Source organism: Caretta caretta, chromosome 7 (assembly GCF_965140235.1).
Source record: "Caretta caretta isolate rCarCar2 chromosome 7, rCarCar1.hap1, whole genome shotgun sequence".
Lineage (NCBI taxonomy): Eukaryota > Metazoa > Chordata > Testudines > Cheloniidae > Caretta > Caretta caretta.
In genome coordinates, this window is record NC_134212.1 from 22392104 (window position 1) to 22413037 (window position 20934).

The window sequence follows — 20934 nt, forward strand, 5'->3', positions numbered from 1 at the left end:
GCAGCTCTGGTCAGCACTGACTGGGCCGTTAAAAGTCGGTTGGTGCGGTGCTGGCAGGCTCCCTACCTGGTTCCGCGTGGCTCCCGGGAAGTGACGACATGTCCCTTCGGCTCCTAATGTTCCTTGGGCCATGGGGGATCCGTGCGCAGCTCCTGCCCCGAGCGCCAGTTCTGCAGCTCCCATTGGCCAGGAATCATGGCCAATGGGAGCTGCAGGGTCGGCTCCTGCAGGCGGCGGGGGGCAGTGCACAGAGCTGCCTGGCCACACCTCTGCCTAGGAGCCGGAGAGTTATGTTGCCACTTACCAGGAGCTACCTGAGGTAAGCACCGCCTGGAGCCCGCACCCCAAACCCCCTCCTGCACCCCAACCTCCAGCCTGGAGCCACCACCTGCACCCTGAACCTCTCATTTCTGGCCCAATCCCAGAGCCCGCATCTCCAGCTGGAGCCCTCCCCTCCTCCTGTGCCCCAGCCTGGTGAAAATGAGCAAGTGAGTGAGGGTGGGGGAGAGTGAGCGATGGAGGGAGGGGGTATGGAGGGAGTGTGGGGCAGGGCCTTGAAGGGGCAGGGTCTCATGGAAGGGGGCGGGGCTAGGGTGTTCGGTTTTGTGCTATTAGAAACTTGGCAACCCTTGCTCATCCAAAGCTCCCTCCCTGTCCTCACACTCACCATCTTGTTGTATTTGATTGACTGATAAATTGAGGCAGACGTGTTTCTCCGGGGATTTGTTTTTTCTCCTCTGCTCCCTCTCCTCATCAGCCATCTACCACACTCTGCACCAAACCATTCTTCAGCCATCATTGAGGGAAAGCTTGTGTGGAGAGGTGGGGCTCATTATAGACCAGGGGTCTCAAACACATGGCCCGCAGGCTGCGAGTTATTTGCTGTGGCCCGCCAAGCTCCCTCCCCCATCTGCCCCCCCCCAAGTTATTTCCTGCTGCCACCAAGCTCCCCTCCCCTGCCACCCCCAGCGTGCCACATCCCCACTCCTCTGCCTACCTCCAGGTGCTTCCCAATGCCAAACCGCTGTTTGGCGGTGCTTAGCACTTTCTAGGAGGGAGGGGGAAGGAACAGGGAGCCGCTTGCTCAGGGGAGGAGGCGGAGAAGAGGCAGGGCAGGGGCAGGGATTTGGGGAAGGGGTTGGAATAGGGGCAGGGAGGGGGTGGAGTTGGGGTGGGGACTTTAGGGAAGGGGTTGGAATGGTGGCGGGGACGGGGTGGGAAGAGGCGGGGCAGGGGCAGGGCCTCATGGAAGGCGTGGAGTGGGGTCACGGCTGGGGGCAGAGTTGGGGGCTTTTGTATCTTTCTATGGAAAGGTGTCAGTGATGCGGCCCTTGGGACAATGTACTAGCCCTCATGTGGCCCTCGTGGTGATTTAAGTTTGAGATCCCTGTTATAGACCTTATGGGGGGGGGGGTCATGTTGACCTCTGGCTGGAAAGGGTTCCACCAACAAGGGTCCTTCACCAAAGGTCTGATCCAGCTCCTACCAAATGCAGTGGCAACGCTCGCATTGATTCAATGAGGAAGGACTGAGTCCCAAGTCAATTCCCACGAGTCCTCATCCTGGTCTCCATCAGCCAGCGTTTACCTGTTGGGCTCAGCTGGCTTGGTACATTGTGGATAGAGAGGAAGGCCAGGCTGAAAGAGGATTTAAAGCTGTCGGAGGGCTTAAATAGCAGGACCGGGCCCTCGAAGCAGTTCAGGAACGGAAGGGAGCCAACGGAATGTGTTGGTTGCCCTTGCTCAGAAGGCAGGCTGCTGGGTGTTGGACTAACTGGAGTTTAACTGTGCAGTTATACCAGATACTTGTGTGACACACTGGCTTAGTGTGTGCGATCGTGTATGTCTCCACTCGTGGCTAGCCCTAGCAAGGATAAGCGCCTACTATGTATAGCTAGCTGGTGGAGTTACTCCTTTACTCATGTGGCAGAGGCTTGTACCTTTGGCTCTAAAGAGCTGAGGTTCAATCCTCACCGAAGATCATGGTGTCTATGTACAGGTGGTCTCTAAGTTTCCTGCTTATTGTTCAGTCAGGTTTGTCTTCTCCTTTAGCCTCTTTCAAGGAGAAAGCATGCCATGGAGTAGGGCACGGAGCACATTTCTTAAATAATAAAGCCATCCTTAAATGCCTGTTTGTAGTGTATCCGGCCTGCCAGAGAGGATAAATTTTGACTAGTTTGTCACATTGATCTAGATTCCCTTCTGGTGGCCGTGGGATTTTCTTTTTTAAATGACTCCTTGAAAACAATGCATTTGAAATGTAATCAATGTCTGTTACTAGTGGCGGAGAACGACGCCGAGGAAAGCAGTTTAAACCTCTCATTATGTTCTTAGGAATTGAAAGCAGGTGCAAGGAAGCTGCCCTTATGATGCTATCCAGGTGAGCAGATAACTGAACAAGAAAATGAAATAGGCAGCAGTGAGCCAACACTGTGGCGCAGAGGGAGGGGACAGCCTAAGCCTTTGGCCAACACCTGGTAGAAGAGTTGGAAGGGAGATGGATCAGCTTTGGTGAAAGCCAGGAGCAGCAGACAGAGGGAAGCGGGAACAGCCTTGGCCGAGACCCACAGTAGCAGTCCAAAGGAAGGGGTTGGACTCTTGGTCAAAGGCAGGTAGAGCAGGGGATGGGAAGGGAAGGTGGACTAGGCCAGTCATGGGCAGGATGCACAGAGGTTAGCACTGGCCCTGTTTGAGGTTGGCAAAGCAAAGGAGAAAGGAGGAACAGCCTTGAGCCAAGTCTACACTACCCGCCGGATCGGCAGGTAGTGATTGATCTATCGGGGATCGATTTATCGCATCTAGTGTAGATGTGATAAATCGATCCTCAATCGCTCTGCCGTCGACTCCGGAACTCCACCAGGGCGAGAGGCGGAAGCAGAGTTGACGGGGGAGCAGCAGCTGTTGATCCCACGCCGCGAGGACGCGAAGTAAGTGATTCTAAGTTGATCTAAGATACGTCGACTTCAGCTACGCTATTCTCGTAGCTGAAGTTGCCTATCTTAGATCGATCCTCCCCAGTGTAGACCAGGCCTTGGTGGCCCAGATCAGAGACTAAGGCTATGTCTACACTAGCACTTTTGTCAGTCGGGGGGTGTGTGAAAAAATACACCCTTGACCGACATACGTTTTACCGACAAAAACTCCAGCGTGGACAGCGCTATGTCAGGGGAAGAGCATCTCCTGCCAACATAGCTACCGCTGCTCGTTGGGGATGGTTTAATTATGCCATCAGGAAAGGTCTCCCCCGCTGGCATAGAGCAGCTACACAGTGTAGACATAGACTAAAACAACACACGCCAAAAGTCAACAGCTGAAAAAGAGAAGCAGCTAGCAGGAGAGAGAAGCATTAAAATACCTTGAGTGTGCCCCCACCCCACCCCCAACACACACACACACTTCAAAGGGCCTTGACTGGCTTCTTTTGAGCCCAGCAGTTGGTAACTAGATACTGAACTTTGCCAATTATTTACCTTTTTTTTTTTCTTTCTTTTTTTTGCTGTCTCAGTGGAATTGATTTGTTTCCTTTGCATGTGATCACAAGGCCCGGGGGCTTTGAAAGCTGTTTAAAAGAATTTAATAAACCACCCTTGGAAAATCAGTCATGTAAGAGATGGAAAAGACTCATGAAGCCCCCTCTAGGCCCCTCCTCCTTCCCCCAGCCAGTGTCTTACCTTAGGTTCTCCAGGGGATCGGACGGGAGCAGTTCGGTTTGTGAGCTGGATCTAGAGGTGCCGTTTGGAATGAACCGAGCTGGCCCCAGTTGCTGGGGTTCGTTTAGACTGGCCACTTTTAAATGGCAGGGGTTGGCTAGTGACTAGCTAGGTTTCCTTTGGGATGGCTGTAGGGAAATGGGTTCTCTCTCAGTCTGTGGTGGGGAGAGAGACCCCCAGCTGGACTCTACCCAGTACAGCCATCCCCCAGTCCACTGCTTGAGTGTCGAACTGGCTCATGGACCCTCAGGAAGGGCTCCAGACCACTGGGGATTTACACACACTGTTTGAGCCCCAGCTGCAATAGGGAAATGTTGCCTTATCCCATCAGCACAGCACATGGCTGGATGCCCATCACACCTAGTAACCTCCCACCCCCCAGGCCCAGAGCAGGGCTGCGTTTCAGAGCTCCGGGTGATTGCACAGAGCTGGGGTTAGCTCAGAGGCCATCTCCCCAGCTGTCTTCTTCTCCCAGGACCCATGTCACCTGCATTTCACCCTGGAGATGGCGGGGGGTGGTCAATGCCTTGCCTAGGTTAGCCACTCAACTTGTCAGCTCCTCAGTCCCAGGGCCTTGTCTGAGGTGCCACACATGGCCAGGCCACTGCAGAATGGACAGAGAGGTGCCTCACGTCGGCGCAGTGTGCTGGGACTCAGAACTATCACGCTGTGGGGCAGGCACATGCAGGCCTCTCTGCTCCTTGTTCCTGCCTGACCCCAACACTGCTGAACCCCACCTCCTGCAAGAGGGTGAAAGGAAGAGAGAGTAAGATGGGGTAGCGGTGGGCTGGAGCTGAGCTCTATACTCCCCTGAGGAGAGAGCTGTGGAACTGCACCTCACTTTTCCCATCTGTAAAAGGGGGCTCATGCTACTGACCTCCTATCTGAAGTGCTGTTGAGATCACTGGATCAGAAGTGCCAGATGAGAGCTCAGTTTTATCAGGGAGTTGCACCAGGTAGGGGCAGATCTGGTAGAACCCAAAAGGAAAAGGCAATCCCCACAGGAGCCGGAAGAGCAAAGCAAGCAGCCTTAAAGGGCCCGCTACAGAAAGTAACAGCAAGGAAAGTGTTGATAAAGGAGGAGGAGTGTTTGCTGAAGGGACATGGAGCCACCATTTCCTGTAGCCCTCACAGCGAGCTTTGACACTGCTGATCACTCAACAGGCCCGTGTGGAGGGGCCATGGTGAGCACTTTACTGACGGATGAGAAGGGCGATGGATGCAACGAGCACTATGCACAGAAGGCAGATTAATTCACTCAGCAGGCTCAGAATGGTAATGCCTCTGCCCCGCCCCACTGTTAAAAGTTGCAGTTGGCCCTTGTTGGGCTGTCACTGCTTCCGAGGGGGTTTGAAGCACCGGCGTCAATGCTCACCACCTTATCCCCAATCTCACAGCAAGGGGAGCTTTTCTGGAAGCCCCAGCTTCAGGAATCCTGTGATTAGGGGAGATGCTCAGCTTTTTAAGACGTTTCTAGCCCTGGTGGTTGCAGAGAAAAGCTTGATGCAGAAAGCAAGGTGCAGAAAACAGGTACAAAGAACCAAAGATGTATTTATAAAAAAATCCTATGATTTTTAGGGGGAGGATAGCTCAGTGGTTTGAGCATTGGCCTGCTAAACCCAGGGTTGTGAGTTCAATCCTTGAGGGGACCATTTGGGGATCAGGGGCAAAAATTGGGGATTGGTCTTGCTTTGAGCAGGGGGTTGGACTAGATGACCTCCTGAGGTCCCTTCCGACCCTGCTATTCTATTATTCTAAAGCCGGTTTTAGGATTTCAGAGGTTCTGACCCATGATTTGTGAAAGCTGCAGGTAGACAGTCCTGGTGAAGGTGAGAGGGGCAACGAGCTGCAAGGCAGTGAAAGTTAACAGAGGGTCTCCTCAGTCCCTAGAAGCAGTGCTGACTCTGTGTCACTTCCAGGTTAGCATTAGAAAAGCACCCACCTCTGCGGGCACCACACAGGTGCCTCTGTGCCTGCCTGCAGCGCAATGCAATGGGACACGGCTCTGCGAACAGGGATCGGTGTGAGTGGGCTGCAGGGTGGGTCCAGGTGGTTGTTCTGGCAATGACACTGAGCCAACATGGCCCAGCAATGATTGGGGGTTGGGAGGTCAGGCAAACAAAATCCCTGGCTTCAGATGCCTCCTGACCTCTGCCGGGTTCTCAGGTACTCCACAGTCAGCATAGCAATTCAGTGTCTCAGATGTTCCCAGGAAGATGCAGCACCGGCTGTCTCCAGGAGCAGCTGCCTTGGCCCCTCATTTCCCTGAGCACCTCCAAAGTGGATGTGCCATCTTGGAAGAGGTGATTAGTGAGCAGGGTGGAAGCTCTCTGAGAGGTACACATGGGAATCATCCAGCCAGACAGCCCACAGAGAGCATCGATACCTCCCAATGGCGAGAGCCAGTGAGCGGACAAGGCCGGAGTGGAGAACTGTGGGCTTCCAGTACTTCGAGGAGGCTGTCCTCTTCAGGAAAGTGACGGAAGGCATCTCGACTTGTGTTGCCTGAACAGAGGGAGTAATGACAGGTAGAGCAAGGATGAGGGTGCCCCTGGAGGGTGTGGAGGGGGGCCCAGGGCAGGAGTAAGAGTGCTTTGCAGTGCAGTGGCACAGCTGAGTGGGTACCTCCAGGACTGGACTAGCTGGGAGTGCTGCAAGTCCGGAGTGTGGAGCACAGCCCAGCCCATGCCTGCACAATGCATTGTATGCGTCACTGCTGTCAGCCCCTCACTTCTCCGGCACAGAAATTCAGCCCAGTCAGTGCAACAACCACCAGATCCCATCTTGTCTCAACCCCTATTTCCTTTGGACTCCCCCTGCTGCCACGTGGTGGGCTGTGAAGGAGGGACAGCCCTTCTCTGCCATTCATCCTGGAATCCGAGCCATTCCCCTGGTGAAGAGGAGCAGGCAGCAGGAGCCTTCATCTCTGCCTGGACCTTAACCCTGGGTTGGTCCCAGGACCTTCGAAAGACTGTTCCCTCCATCTCCATGGCTCTTAGCTTTGGCATTCAGGGAGACCCTCTTTCCCCCAGGAACTTGCATTACTGAAGATCAGGGCTTCAGGGCTGGGGTGGGTGCAGAATAATCCTTTCTTGGCACTGACCAAAGACTCCAAAGTGATAGGTGTGTTATAAATGTTTAGGGACAAGAGACAGAGGCAATTCCCCCATTCATTTAATCATTTTCCTGCAAGAGTTCCACGGATGGGGCCCACTTCTCTCCCACCTGGCCCCAAGCTCAGGGAGCACTAGGTCAGGTACAGATCCTCACGTGTGCCCCTGTCAATCAGTTGGTGGGGAAGGCAATGGGGTATGGTGGTTAGTGGGGGAGGAAGGATGTGTCATTGTTAGAGCAGAGGACTAGGAGCCAGATTTCCTGGGTTCCATGCTCAGCTGATCACGGTCGTGAGACGGAAGGCATTATCTAAGGAACATGAGGTATTGCCAGTCCTGGATCCCTCCCCTCCCCATGCCATGTAAAAACCCAGGCAAGTCATGTTATTTAGCAAAAATGTTTAATCTCTCCTTGATGCGCGTGTTTATTTACAAGTACTAAATCTGAAGAACATTAAAATAGGAAATAGCAGGATATTTACACGGTCGAAGGGTGTCGACCAGCCACACTGGCACAGTTGCTTCAAGTCTGAAACAATCACATAAAGTTTTCAGGACTCTGTATGTTACTATTAAAGTTTTCTGCCTTTTGTTGTTGGTTTTCCCCCCACTTTCTTAAAGGGCAGCTAATTGTGCGCTGTGGTTCCTTCAAAGAGAACACAGCTTTGCTTATATGCCAGAGAGCAAGGCCACTCAGCTCCCGTGAGCTGGCCAGCTGCTGAGCGGGCAGTGGGCTCATTCTCAATAGAAGGGTGGAGAGGGGCATTTCCATGGCTTGGCTGCATTTTAAATCTAAAACTGAACTGAAAGGAAGTGTGTGAATATTGTCCTAAATCAGAAGATAACCGAGATGGAAACAGCCACATGGTCATTTCCACCCTGGGCCAATGCAGTGTTGATCCCTATGGTCTATTCTCCAAAACCAGCATCGGGCAAAGCAGGAGCCACCCAAAGCCATCCAAAGCCCAAAGTCTCAGGCTTCAGTGCTGAGAGAAGATGAGCAGGCATGAGCTCTGGCAAGCATGTCCCTCCCTGTTTTCATTCCTAGCAGGATGTTTTGGAAGAACCTACACAGCCAAAGCCTGCAGGTCTCCACTTTGCTGCCCCCGTCCCATTCCCCTGGTTCCTGTTTGGATAGCAAGGTGAGGATGCCAGTTCTGGGGGCAAAGGGGGGGGGGGGCTCTGAGGCAGCAGGCAGAAGTCTGAGCATGATCAAGCACCCTGGGCGTTAGATGTGAAAGGCTAAAAGTAGCACCTGAAAACTTAGCAAAAGTGAAGTGTTTAAAAAAAAAGTCCCTTTCTTAAGAATCTTTCAAGTCATGGAGATGCTGTCTGACCTCACCAACATCTGGGCCTGGCTGCGCCGGGCCTACTGTTTCCAAGGTGGGAATGTGCTGGGATGGATCTTTGGTGGAAGAAACTGATAAACACACCTGCCAGAAATGCCACGCCAAGATGAGTGCAGGGGAGGGGGAAGAGGAGGCTGCCCTGCCCTGGAAGCTGTGCCTATTCCCAGGGCCAGAGTTAACGCCCTACAGGGAACCCTGGGCTCCAGGATCACCATCAGAGGGGCACACGCCAGCGCAGGCAGATGTGGGGCTCAAGTCAGTCAAGCTATAAAAATACCAATATCCTGTTACACACCAGCGTGGACTTGCGCTCCTACTATTTAAAATCCACACACAGCGGCCCCATGTCTCCCTTCCTTCTTAGCTGTCTCCTCCTGCCTGATTCATGTGAGGCCACTGGTGGCCTCACAATTTGTCAGCACAAGGGCAGGGGGGATCGGGGGGGGGGGGAAATATGACTCAGACTGACTGGAAAGGAGAAATGCAGGTAGAAGCTAGGTCCCTACAGCAACAAAGGGAGGAGGACACACAGGAACTCAGTAAAAGACAGAGCTCACTTCCAATGGCTGGAAGGTCAGGTAGAAGTGCAGGCAGGCTGAACTGCACCCGCCTGTCCACCTGGTCTGAACGGAGTCCCTCTCTAGCCAAGACAGGCCTGCATTTCAGCTTTGGATCCAGATCTGAATCGAGACTTCACTGTTCCCCTCATCCCCATCTCTCACGTGGCTGAACCAAAACTCAAGTCCAGAATGCCTTTGGGCTCCCACCCATATATACCTTCTACCTAATTAAAGACCAGGTGCGGTGTAATTACAGCCTAGAAATTGTCTACATAAAAACTGTCTCCTATTTGATGTAGCTGGAGGATCTAAAAACAACTGGTTACTGATTTAAGTCATTCTTGGGCTAAAGATAATAAAGCAGCCTCACCACAGAAATGCCCTTCCCACTAATGTGGGTTATTTTGGCCAAGATACCACAGTGATGAGTGTAAATTCCTAGCTAGGTTGGTGGCACTGGCCTCGAACATGCTTCAACCAGAGCAACACAGCAAGAAAGAGAAATGGGAAAAACTTTAGATCAACGTGCCCCTCGTCTCTTAAAAGACACTGATTTCAATGAAACTCTGCCCATTTACACCAGCTGAGGATCTGGCCCTCATTTTCTAGCGTATCCACAAAGCAATGTTTCATGGCCCACAGCCCAGTTTCAATTGAGGATTCCTTCCCTCTCGCAACTGCTGAAGGAGATCCCAAGGGAGCAAGTGAAACAGATGTTGCCTCTTTGGGGGGCCCGCTGGCACATAGCTGTCCTTTAAGGGTCTGAGTACCATTTTGAGAAGTAAACCGTTGAAGTCAAATTAATTTTTGTCTTTGATGAGAAAGTGACAAATTAATTCCAAAATGTAACAGAAAGGGTCTAAACGAACCTCTAGTATTCAACACTTGCAGTTTTTTGTTTTTGTTCCTTAAAAAGTTCAACTCAGACTAAAATCTAGCACAGTCATGCAACAGCCCACAGGTCCCACAACTCCGGAGATGGCTCAGGTTGGGTTGGGTATTTAATCTTTTTTAAAATTTTTTGTTTTTTGTTTTTTTGTTGTTTTATTTTTTAAAATCATCTTCTCCGTCTCCTCTTCTTTAATTCAAAAAACAAAATTACAACGTAATTAGAGATGTGCAGGCTTCAAAAGATTGTTCTGCTTGGTGAGAAATGCTTGGAAATTTCTTCCAGATCATTTGGTATTTTCCACTGGCTGTGTAAATCCATTTAATATTTAATATTGGTTTGTTTCTCCTTCAGTTAACTATACAGCACCCCACTGGGGCACAAGAATTAGATTGTAACCACATATATATATATATATATATACACACTCTATTTTTTAATTAAAAACTTCATTATTTCCCCCCCTCCGCCCCTTACTTGCAATCTAAGGGAATGGATAGAAACCGAGCCGGTTTTTTAAAAAATTTTCAGTAGCCCACCTCTGGCATGGTGTGGGCCCCTCCTTGGCCCAGACAGCAATGTAGATTCGCAGTACTGTATGCAAAAGAAAATTGTAAGTTTATAGAAGGTTTTGGTCACCTGCTCTGAGTCTGGGCAGCGGCTCGGCACCTTTGTTTCTTTAAATAATAAAGCCATGAGGATCTGACATGCGCCAAGCAGAGGCTTCCAAAGGAGATGGATCCCTGGGTTTCCAGTGAAATGAGAGAATGGAACAATCATCCAAAAAAACAGAGGGGTGGGGGGTGGGAAGAGAGCAAGAGGAGAAGAAAGAGTAAGGAGAGGGGAAAGAGAGGTACATTCTGGGCAGAAACCCCATCAGATCCCGGCGTGTATTTGGTTTCCTGGGGTCTGTAGAGCCGGCCAAGTCAGAATGCTTTGGTTCCTCACCTAGCTCTCGGCAGGCTAATAAAGGCTAAAAGGAGAATTCTCAGGTGCTTTGTAAAACATTCGTTCCTCAGGGAGGGGGCTGGAAATCAGCCCTGTGGATTTTCAGGGCCCTTTCCAACCATGGCTGAGTGATGCCACGCGAGGGCTCCGGTGGGACATAGAGGTGCTGGGTGGTTGTATGTGTACACACACAGTGGAGGTATGAGCGACATGTAGCACCACCAAAATACAACATGGCAGCCACAGCAGAAACCCCACAGTCCCTCCTGCCCTCCCTTTTGCGCTGTCTTCTGATTATCTATCAGAGGGTTTCTGTTGCGCCCTTCACCCTAGTACCTAAGCACGTAACTATCTGGATAACTACCATCACCACTGTGTGAGCTGTGCACAGACACCACACACACACTCGCTCCTGGGGCTTGGGGACAGTGGGGTGAGTGGTTAAATCAGCCCATGGCGAGCTCATCGAAGAGCTTAGTTTACAGAACCCTCTCCAACCTTTTGTGCCAACAGCGTACACAGTAGCAGCAGGGATCTGAGACAGCCTAGTACGCGGGGAACTCCAATCTGGAGAGCTAAGGCAATCACCACTCAGGGTTTGCCCTCTAAGCCCATAACCAACTAGACACAAGTCTAGATCTTTTCTTTTTCTGCTTTCGTTCCATCAGAGGTTACGTCCCATACATCCCTCTGCCCCAGGTGGCTCCTCCAGAACAAGTGCAGCTACAGAGAAAAGCCTTATACGGCATCACCGATCTTTGAAAGATTTCTGCAGAGAAATAAGGATCTAAACCATTTCTCCGGGTGATCCGGGCCCTTCCATTACACCAGCACAAAAAGAGGACCACGAAAAATGGTTTTACCATGCAGTGAAAATTCCAGGGCCAACCCCACACCCCCCATCCTCTTCCCCTTTCCTGGGATCGGTTAGGCCTAACCGGAAACAAATCCACTGATGTAGCTCCGGACAAAAATGCTTGTAATTGGACGGCTAGGCTGCAGTGGGTTAAGGCTTAGTTACAGCAGAGTGGCAGGCTGACAGCTCCCCGCACCTCACACCTAGCTCCTTGCTATAAAAAAAAAAAAAAAAGAGTATGTTTGACTACTGTCTCCAACTGCTTTAAAAGCGGGAACCTGCTGGGTACTTCTGGGAGAACCCTGGGATTGGAGAGGTTTCAGAGCCCAGCTGGAGTGCAAGCCAGCTGCCATCAGTGGCCTCATTAAGGCTGCTTTACAGAAAACCAAGAGCTGCAAATGCGCTGAGATGCTCAGCACCTCAGGCCGCTACGGGTGTCACAAGGAAACGTTCTCAAGGGAGGCAAAGACGGGCAGGATGCTAAAGCCCCATGCTGACATTCCCTTCACGCTACCCCTGTTTGTGTCTGAAAGCCCTTTGCTCCTAATTCACTTGGATGTAGCGCGAGCTCAAGCTTCCAGAACATTAACCTCTCCACTACAGGTTTCAGAGTAGCAGCCGTGTTAGTCTGTATTCGCAAAAGAAAAGGAGTACTTGTGGCACCTTAGAGACTAACCAATTTATTTGAGCATAAGCTTTCGTGAGCTGCAGCTCACTTCATCCGATGCTGTAGCTCACGAAAGCTTATGCTCAAATAAATTTGTTATTCTCTAAGGTGCCACAAGTCCTCCTTTTCTCTCCCCACTACAGTCATCTACCTGCACTTGGAGTCATGGAGACGCCCAATTGCAAGGTCTGTTTTCAACGGCTTCCCAGCCTGAAAGGCCCCTGAGGGCTTCTCCATGGCCCAGACACCCCTCACAGCACCAACCACCACCAGGGAATGCTACCAGGAAACTCCCCTTTCACAAGAGAGGATGGAGCACAAGCTCTGGTTATAAAGAGCTCAACGATTCTCCTCCTTCATCTGCATTGTCCTGCCCCACACAGAAATAGCAACGTGCAAATAAAAACAAGGATGAAGTCGACACCATGCCACGCCACTCTCCCGCCATGATTCACAGCACCGGCCGATCCCTGGGAAAAGGCCCCAAAGATCGTCTCCCCTCTCTGTTCTTCCTCCTCTTGGATTGTGACCTTCGGACACCACTTAAGCAGCATGTAAATTAGAGCTGTTTTCAGCTAACAAAAAATTCTGTTTTGCTTTCTGCACTAAACAACATTCAAACCAAACATGGCACAGGACAAATTTTATGAAATACCCCAAGGCTACGGGACTTGTCTCCCACTCCCCGCCCACCCCCACCCTTCTCCTCCCAGGATCGGTTCTTTGAGTTATTTTTTAAAACCCCTTTTTCATGTTAGTTTGTTGCAAAATTTAGAACCTCCCGTCCCCTTGCCCTTTGCGTTATACTTTGTTTTAAATTAATTTTTTTTTGTTTTTCTCTTGTAAATTGTGCAAATATAGCAGTTAACACTAATGGCAGAAGGCCAGAGAGCTGGGATGGGGAGGAGGGAGGGAGAGAGAGGGAGAGAGAGAAGGGGGAAGGGATGGGGCGAAGAGCTGGGAGGCAGGTGGGGAGGAAGGGGGAGCGAGTCAAGTACAGAAAAAACAAACGCCCCGCCCACCCTCCCTGCGCTAAAAACAACATCATCAGACATGTTGCCCTTGAAGTTAGTGCAGTCCCTGACCCTCCATCGCCAGATCGGGGACATCCCCCAGGTGGAGCAGCTGTGCCGATGCGCTGCAAGCTCCCTGCAGTTCTTCTTGGCTCCTTTGCACTCCAGCCCACGCCATCCCTTTTGCAAGGTCTCTGGATATGTCTGATTGGATTGGATTTGATACGGTGGTACGTTTCCTTGTTTGGTTGTGTTAAGAATTTCGAGATGCGGCGGGCTCCGCATGTTCATTTGGCTCTGGACCCAAAGTACTCTGCTGATGCCTCTTGCTGGCCCTCTCTCTTGTAGTATCCACTGCTAGAAAACTGTCAGGGCTGCCTTGGCCTTTTCAGCTGCTTAGGGCCATTGTGTCAATTGCCTGCTCCAGCTTACTCCTCAGCCGTTGCCTCCGGGCCTGTTCATCCTTCTCTAAAGCAGCTAAAATCTGGCAGGGGAGAAAAGAGAGGAGAAAGGATGAGCAAGGAAGGATGAGAAAAGGTGGTACTGTTATTTGCAACCTAGAAAGAGAAGGTGGGAAAGGAATTCAGGTCCACCAATGCCACCATAGCTTCCAGGAGGCAGCTGCCAGCCCCTCACTAACAGTCAAGGTAAAACACACTGCTGCGCTTGTTCCCGAGCTTTGCCTCGCCAGGAAGATAGGGCCAATGATGGGAATTCAGAGAAAAGCAACAAAATCTGATCACAGGTGGGAGAGACTGACCTAGGGGGAGTTATTAAAATAGCTAAATAGGGGCTAAGCCAGTGGTTCTCGAGCAGGGGTCTTCCAGATGGTATATCAACTCATCTAGATATTTGCCTAGTTTTACAACAGGCTACATGAAAAGCATTAGCAAGTCAGTACAAACTAAAATTTCTTACAGACAGTGACTCATTTATACTGCTCTATCTACTATATCAGGGTTTCTGAACCTGGGGGGGAGGTCATGATTTATTTTATAATTGTATCGTAGAAATGAGAAAGTCAGCCATTTGTCAGCAACAGTGTGCTGTGACACTTGTATTTTACGTCTGATTTTCTAAGCAAGTAGTTTTTAAGTGAGGTGAAACCTGGGGAACACAAGACAAACCAGCCTCCCGAAAGGGGTACAGAAGTCTAGGAAGGTTGAGAACCACTGGGCTAAGTGACCGCTATGGGGAAAAGCATATGAAAAAAGCATGGGAGGGGTCTAAAGCCCAAGATGAAGAGAAATTATTTAGCATGAGCTTATGACTAGGAGGAAATGAAGAAAAGGAAAATTCAGTCTTGAACATCAGGAAGAACTTCCAGAGAGTGACATCCATCCCCCTGTGAAACAGCCTCCTAAGAGATGTGATGGAAGCCCGGTCCAAGGGGACGTGTCAAACTAGACTATACAAAACACTAAAAAATGTCTGTAGGGACCAATTCTGGCTGTTGTCACATACCAGGGGCCATCAGGTGGTAACAACTCTGACCAAGATTTTCAAAAATAATTAGCAATTGTGGGTGCCTTAATTTGGGGGTGCCCAGTATAGGGCACCTTAGAAAGGCCTGATTTTAAGAGGGCAGGTGCACAGAGCATTTTGAAAATCAGATCCCTTTAAGGTGTCTCAACCAGATATCTACAATCACTAGTCATGTCTGAAAATCTTGCCTTCTCTATGTGTCTATTTAAATCTCTGGGTTTTGGCTGATGTATTTGATTTTATTAATAAGGAGCTAGGGATAACATTATTGAGTTGGTGGTTGATTAGAAGACATGCTAGCCAACACAAACATCACTGATCTGTCTGTCTAAGGGATTGTTTTATTTAACTTCCCAATTCGATCAAATGAATAGAGCGTCTGTCTGTATGCAGCTGCCACAGAATAGAATTCCCAGCTATGCGATGAGGGGCCCCAAAAGGCTCGGGACCAGCTTCAATGATGCCATGTAAACCCAGAGCAACTCAGCTGAAGACATGGAGTAGCTCTGGATTTTCAGTGGTGTAACCAAGATCAGAATCTGGCCTTAGGGTATATCTACAGTACAGACACTATACTGGCCTAGCAATGCTAACATAGTACACAGACACAGGCAACACTGACAGAAGGAGTTTTGCTGTCACCATAGGAACAGCTCCCCAGTGAAGTTAGCTATGTTGATGGAAGCTCTCTTCCATTGACATGGCTGTGTCGACTCTGTGGTTTTTGTTGGTATAGGTGTGTTGGTCAGGAGTGTGGTTTACGCCAATGTAACTTTTCAGTGTAGACCAAGCCATCAAGTGCTCGTCTTAGTGTGAGACTGGTCAGGATTGATGTAGGCTGGCTCTCCAGTGGGTCAGCTGGACCAGTCTGACTGAGAACTGGCTCAGTCACCCACCCAAATCTCAAAGGGAACCAGTACCAAGCCCTGTATTGGTATTATTTGTGCTGCCACGGTCAGGATCAGGGCCTTGTTGTGCTGCGTGCAGTACAAACCTGTGGGAAGACACAGGGCCCGGCCCTGAGGAGCTTGCAATCTAACCTGGGAGCAGAAGTGAAGGCTGGCAGGATAGGCAGTGCCTCATCTATGTCCCCAGTGTTCTGCACAGGCCTCAGGTAAGGCGCAAACAAAACTTACAGGAGACAAGGGACCTGAGCCCTGGGGAAACAGTAGCACTGGGTGGGGTTTGCCCCCGCACCACCTTCAGCTTCAGTAACCTTCAGGTAACATTTCACCTGCCTTTATTTTTCAGGTGCCTCTGCACGTGCAGGACCCAGCCAGGACAGGAGACAGGACTACTCTAACAAGGGCTATTGTTCTTCCGGTATTTCCAGGCTGCCATTAGCTAAGAAACACTGGAAACCTTTCAAAAGAGCCTGCTCTCCAAATGCTGACCCAGCAGCTCTGAGAGTGCAAGGAACAGCCATGCAGGTGGGTGCTTCCCCAAACTCACAGGCCTTTCACAGTTTCCCAGCTGCAAGCCCCCTGGCTAGAGAGAGTTTGTCTAACTGTGTTTCCGCCAATGACAACTCTTCGGAGGAGTGGAGACAAGGCACACGGCACCGTGGGAGCGACGCCCGGCAGACATTCGGGCATGCGGCCTCAACGAAGTCTGCCTCAGTCGATGGGAGGCCGCGCTGCTATGCAGGGGAAGTGCTCACAACATTGGGAACATCAGACATGGCATGTCTCCATTGGAATCTCATTTCTCTAAACAAGCTCGTGCTTTGGTGACCGATCAGAGGATGGGATGGGTACATTTCTTTGGTATTTACATAAACTGGGACATTACTAAAGGCACAGGGAGAGGCTGGGTGCTGAAGGCAAGAGTCGGCATGGCGAGGGAGGGGTAATGGATGCATAAAAGAGGGGTAATTGCCCATCTACCCAACACCCAGGAGTCCGAAGCGCTGAGTCCCAGCTGGCTAACGTTGTGCCACCTGACACAGAACAGCTGATTTAAAAACAAACCTGACAGAAATCTTGTCTCCCCAGGTAAGTTTGTCAGGAGAGCAAATTTTTTGCAATTAAATGTCAAGGCATCCGTCAAAGGGGATTTGATTAACCATTTCATTGGCTGCATAATTGGAAACAAACTGTTGTATAATTAACAGACTTACAAGGAGGCAGGCAAAAGTCCATCACAAACCCTACAGGTAACTCCTTAATAGGGAAATCAGCTCTCTTTGATTAAAAGTCACTGCAGCGCCCTGCAGGTTTCCAGCACTGAGCACACAGGACATGCTGTGGAGGATATGCTGCACCGGATGCTGGGAGAGTCAGGGTCTCAGCATGCATCTCAGTGCAGCGCGGGTGATGCCAGTCAGTCTGGCCTAATAGCCAGCCCTGGGCAGTGGCCTATAGCTGACTCTTCAGATAAGGATGAAATTACCCCTCCTGCAGTGGACCTAGCCAAGGGCTCAATCCTGTAAGAGCTGAATACTCGACTTCATGTGAATTGAGGGTGCTCAGTACCTGTCAGGCTCAGACCCTGGCTCAGATACTATAGCATGAGGAGAAAAATTCCTCCCCGAGATTCACGTACGTCCTGAGGGGATGTAGCCACAAAAGATACTGAGAGTCATTAAAGGCTCTTCCAGCGCTCTTCCAAATCTTGCCATGGTTCTTGGCTGCCCATTAATTTTGTTTAGTGATCTCTTGTTCCCGGATTATGGGACAGGGACTCCTGGGTTTTCACTGTGCTCTTTGGAATTTTTGTCCTTCGGAGGACATCCAACCTATCTAACATTCAAAACCAGAGCTGAAAGCATGTGGTACAAAGTGGGCATTTGTGCAGAGGATGTAACTTTCTATTTCCATCCTGATTCAAACTCTGGGTTTATTCATCCCATCAAGTCAAATCTTGAAGCTGGACTTTAGAAAGGGCTGCTTAGTTTCATGGCCACCAAGAGCAACATTTGTAGTTCTGCTCCATAAAGGTGCCAGCTGATCACTTGTGACACTCAGGAAGAAATTTCCCCTATGTGCATGTCACAAGTAGCCAAGTACACTACAAGGGTTTTATTTGCTTTCCTCTGAAACATCAGCTATAGGCCAAACCTGGAGGCAGAATACAAGACTTGATGGGCTCATAGTCATATCCAGTTGCATACTCAATCATCTCAATATACATGTCCCTTCTATTAACCAGACCAGCCTCTAGATGGCACCAACGCACGTTATACCCAACCACCCCAAAATATTCATCTGGCAGTCAAAAAACACACATCTTAAAGGCATTTGAATCAGAATTGGACAGGATCAGACAGAGAATATGAATCTGAGTCTAGTCCCCTGTACCCACCTCACCGCTGCCTCTCCTGATAAGAGAACAGTTTATCATTGAAGTCTTAGAGTGCTGAAAGATTCACAACCTGCCTTCTATTTATTTGATTATCTGCTATCTTGCTGTCCTTATGGAAAAACAACACAGCAAAAAGAAATCCATGCAGAGTATAAAGAGAGATACATGCCTGTCACCTGATGTAAGGAGCCGGGACCAGTGATTATGAAGATGCAAGTACCCAAATGAAAATTAATTATGATTTTCATTCACAGCCAATGACAGCATATTACTGCACTGAACAACAGGAAAAATGATTCTTTCCCATTTCGCATCAAAGAGGGTGCAATCGGGCTGCATGTAATTGTGCTTAATGAATGAAAACAAACAAAGGGAACAGCTGCGATTTATTAATCCCATTACGAATAATAAAAGAAGTTCCTGAGAGCTGAGAACACACTAGTGGTGCTTTAAGAGTGGGCTATGGGGAACATTCAACAGATGCCAGACTGAAGTGAACTGGCAAGAACACAGGATGGCTACTCACCCTGCATCTTCAAAGAGCAGCTCGTTTATATCACCCCCGCCCTGCCCCGCCCTCCCTCCTCGACAACTCTCACACAGTGGCTGGCTTGTGGTTGATTTTTGAGGCCTAGGTGACTTTTGGTGCTGATGAAAGCCTGACTGCTGAGGAGCCAGGCACAGGGCTGGCCGGTATTATGAAATGCTTCCCCCCACACCTCTGCCAATTCATTTCAACCCAAACTGCTCCCTGCTCTGCCAATGTGTAACAGCCCTCACTTGCAGCAGATCCTGTCACCCCAAAACTGGGCTCTCCCTACACAGCTCTGCTACTGCTCCTAAACCTAACCTATAGCACCCCTTGTAATCCATTCTGCTCTGCCAGTGAACCTCTACCTTGTCCCGCAGCACTCTTGGCTACCTGTCTACTGATGGCCCTCACCTCTTCCTGGCTCTCTCATGGCTTAGACACGTCCCTGGTCTCTCTCAGGAGACAATGCAGCAGCTTGGGGCAAAGGCTTTTTATTATCTAAATAAACCACTACTCAAACACAAAAGTTTTCACTCTGCTTTATTGGGACAATAAAATCTATGTTATGTTTTTTATATATATACACGCACACAACAGTTATATATTTTATTGCTTTAATAAAGTATTGTAGAATGTGTTTGAATATTGCTTTATGAAGTTAATTTGTACAGTTTACAACAGATGGGTTTTTAACCACTCTTGTTAATATTCAAGAAGAGGCCTATTGGCATGGTCACCTCTTCCCTTCAAATGCCCCCCGGGACTGCAAGCAAGATCACTTGGGTACCTTCCTGGGTTCTACTGTGCTATGGGGTCATTTACAGCAGGTGGGGAAGAAGGCGGTGAGATGAGGTGAGGCAGACTGGAGTTCAAATCCTGACTTCATTCACATGGGAAAGGAGTTGAGCAGTTTCCCATGCTACTTGCCAGAGGAAATATGGGTACAAAGCAATACCCTTATCAGAATATATGTTCAGGAAAGGCCCAGGACTAGAGGAGCTGCTGCAGGTTGGGATGGAGGGGTATCAGAAGAGCAGACTGGGGAGTGCCCATGATAAGAACAGCATGAAGAGCTTCTGGTCACCTCTATTGCAAATAGAATGGAATAGCAGGGTCAGAAGTGAAGAGGAGAGCAGTCGGGGAAAACTTGAGCACCACCTCCTTTCACTGTGCCTGGCTCTGCTCACAGCTCTCAGCCCCTTCTGTCACTTGCACAAGCATCACATTCACCCAGGGTGGGTGTGAATCCACGTATGTGGAGGTTATGAAGTGTATTAGTGCCTGGTATCTTTCTATCGCTGGCTGGTAGTCAGTCACACACACACACACACTAATGGGACAGGTAACTTTACAACACACAGGGCTACTTTACTATAAACTTTCACTGTGCAGGCTGCTATGATCCAGATGTGCTTCCAGAAGTGACATGAATCCAGCTACCAAAAGCAATCTTCCCCTCTCTGTATCTCCTGTGAGATAATTTTTCTGGGCAGCAAGAGGGGGAATGCAGAAACTGGGCGGAGGTGGGATGGGGGGCGGTGGGAGGCTTGCATGAAAACAAGATGCCCCACCCCCTTTGACTTACCTCATCCTTGTACTTGGTGATGTATGAGTAGATCTCGTGCAGCGCACTCATGCTGTTGAACTGGCTCAGATGTAACCGGGACTGCTCCGCCAGGTAAGCACTCATGTCCTGGTCACTGATTGCTGGCATTTTAGCAATATCTGCATAATATCTACAGCAGGTAGGAGAAACAGAATAGTGTGTCTGAAACAGGGAGAGGTAGAGAGGGGAAAGGGGCAGGCCTCCACGGGACTCCCTCTGAGAACACCCTGTGGGAACACTGAAATGTGACTAAAAGGAGCCTTTTGTTTCACAGTAATAATGGTACTTTTCATCAACAGATCTCAAAGTGCTTTACAAAGGAGGTCAGTATCAGGATCCCCACTTTATAGCTGGGGTAACTGAGGCACAGAAAGGGGAAGGAAAGGGGAAGGGATAAGTCACCCAACCATCAAGTGGCAGAGCAGGAATTAATTGAACCCAGGTCCCCTTGAGCCCATTCCAGTGCTCTGTCTAGTAGCCCACACTACCTCCCCCTTAAATTAACTTCTTGTTACACTGAAGCAGTTGGGATAGTTAAAGTCAGGTGTTCTCAATGATCCACCTGCCATCCTCAAATCACCCACGATTCCCTTCCATGACCTGCCAAACTACCCACTTTTGCCCTCATGACCCAATATCCGCAAATCCTTTCTGCTATTCCAGTCAAAAGCCCTGCCCCCAGTGCGGCCATATGTAACAATCTGTTGTTGCAGTGATTCTGTTTAAGTTTACTGTGTCACAGAAAGCCAAATACGGCATTTCACATTCAGTGTATACACTTGTGATAATTTCACATCCACATCTATACTGTACACATCCATACTGAACATTTAATGAATTGCACCTTCCTCGGTGATGTATATTCAGTAGCCCTTATTACTGCGGCTAGTTGTATTTGGAAAGG

The 20934-nt window shown here is 49.6% G+C and overlaps 1 protein-coding gene across 4 annotated transcripts in view; it reads right to left on the reverse strand.

Moving 5' to 3' along the window:
- Positions 1 to 7206: 7206 nt before the first annotated feature.
- PLXNA1 (plexin A1) overlaps positions 7207 to 20934 on the reverse strand; it is a 330514-nt gene continuing 316786 nt past the window's right edge. For all 4 annotated transcript variants that reach the window (XM_048856007.2, XM_048856005.2, XM_048856009.2 and 1 more), the window contains exons 31-32: positions 20010 to 20160; positions 7207 to 13588 (exon numbers count right to left, since the gene is read on the reverse strand). In XM_048856007.2, the coding sequence (XP_048711964.1) occupies positions 13493 to 13588; positions 20010 to 20160 (247 nt within the window). In that variant the 3' untranslated portion in view covers positions 7207 to 13492. The remainder of the gene's footprint in view (positions 13589 to 20009; positions 20161 to 20934) is intronic.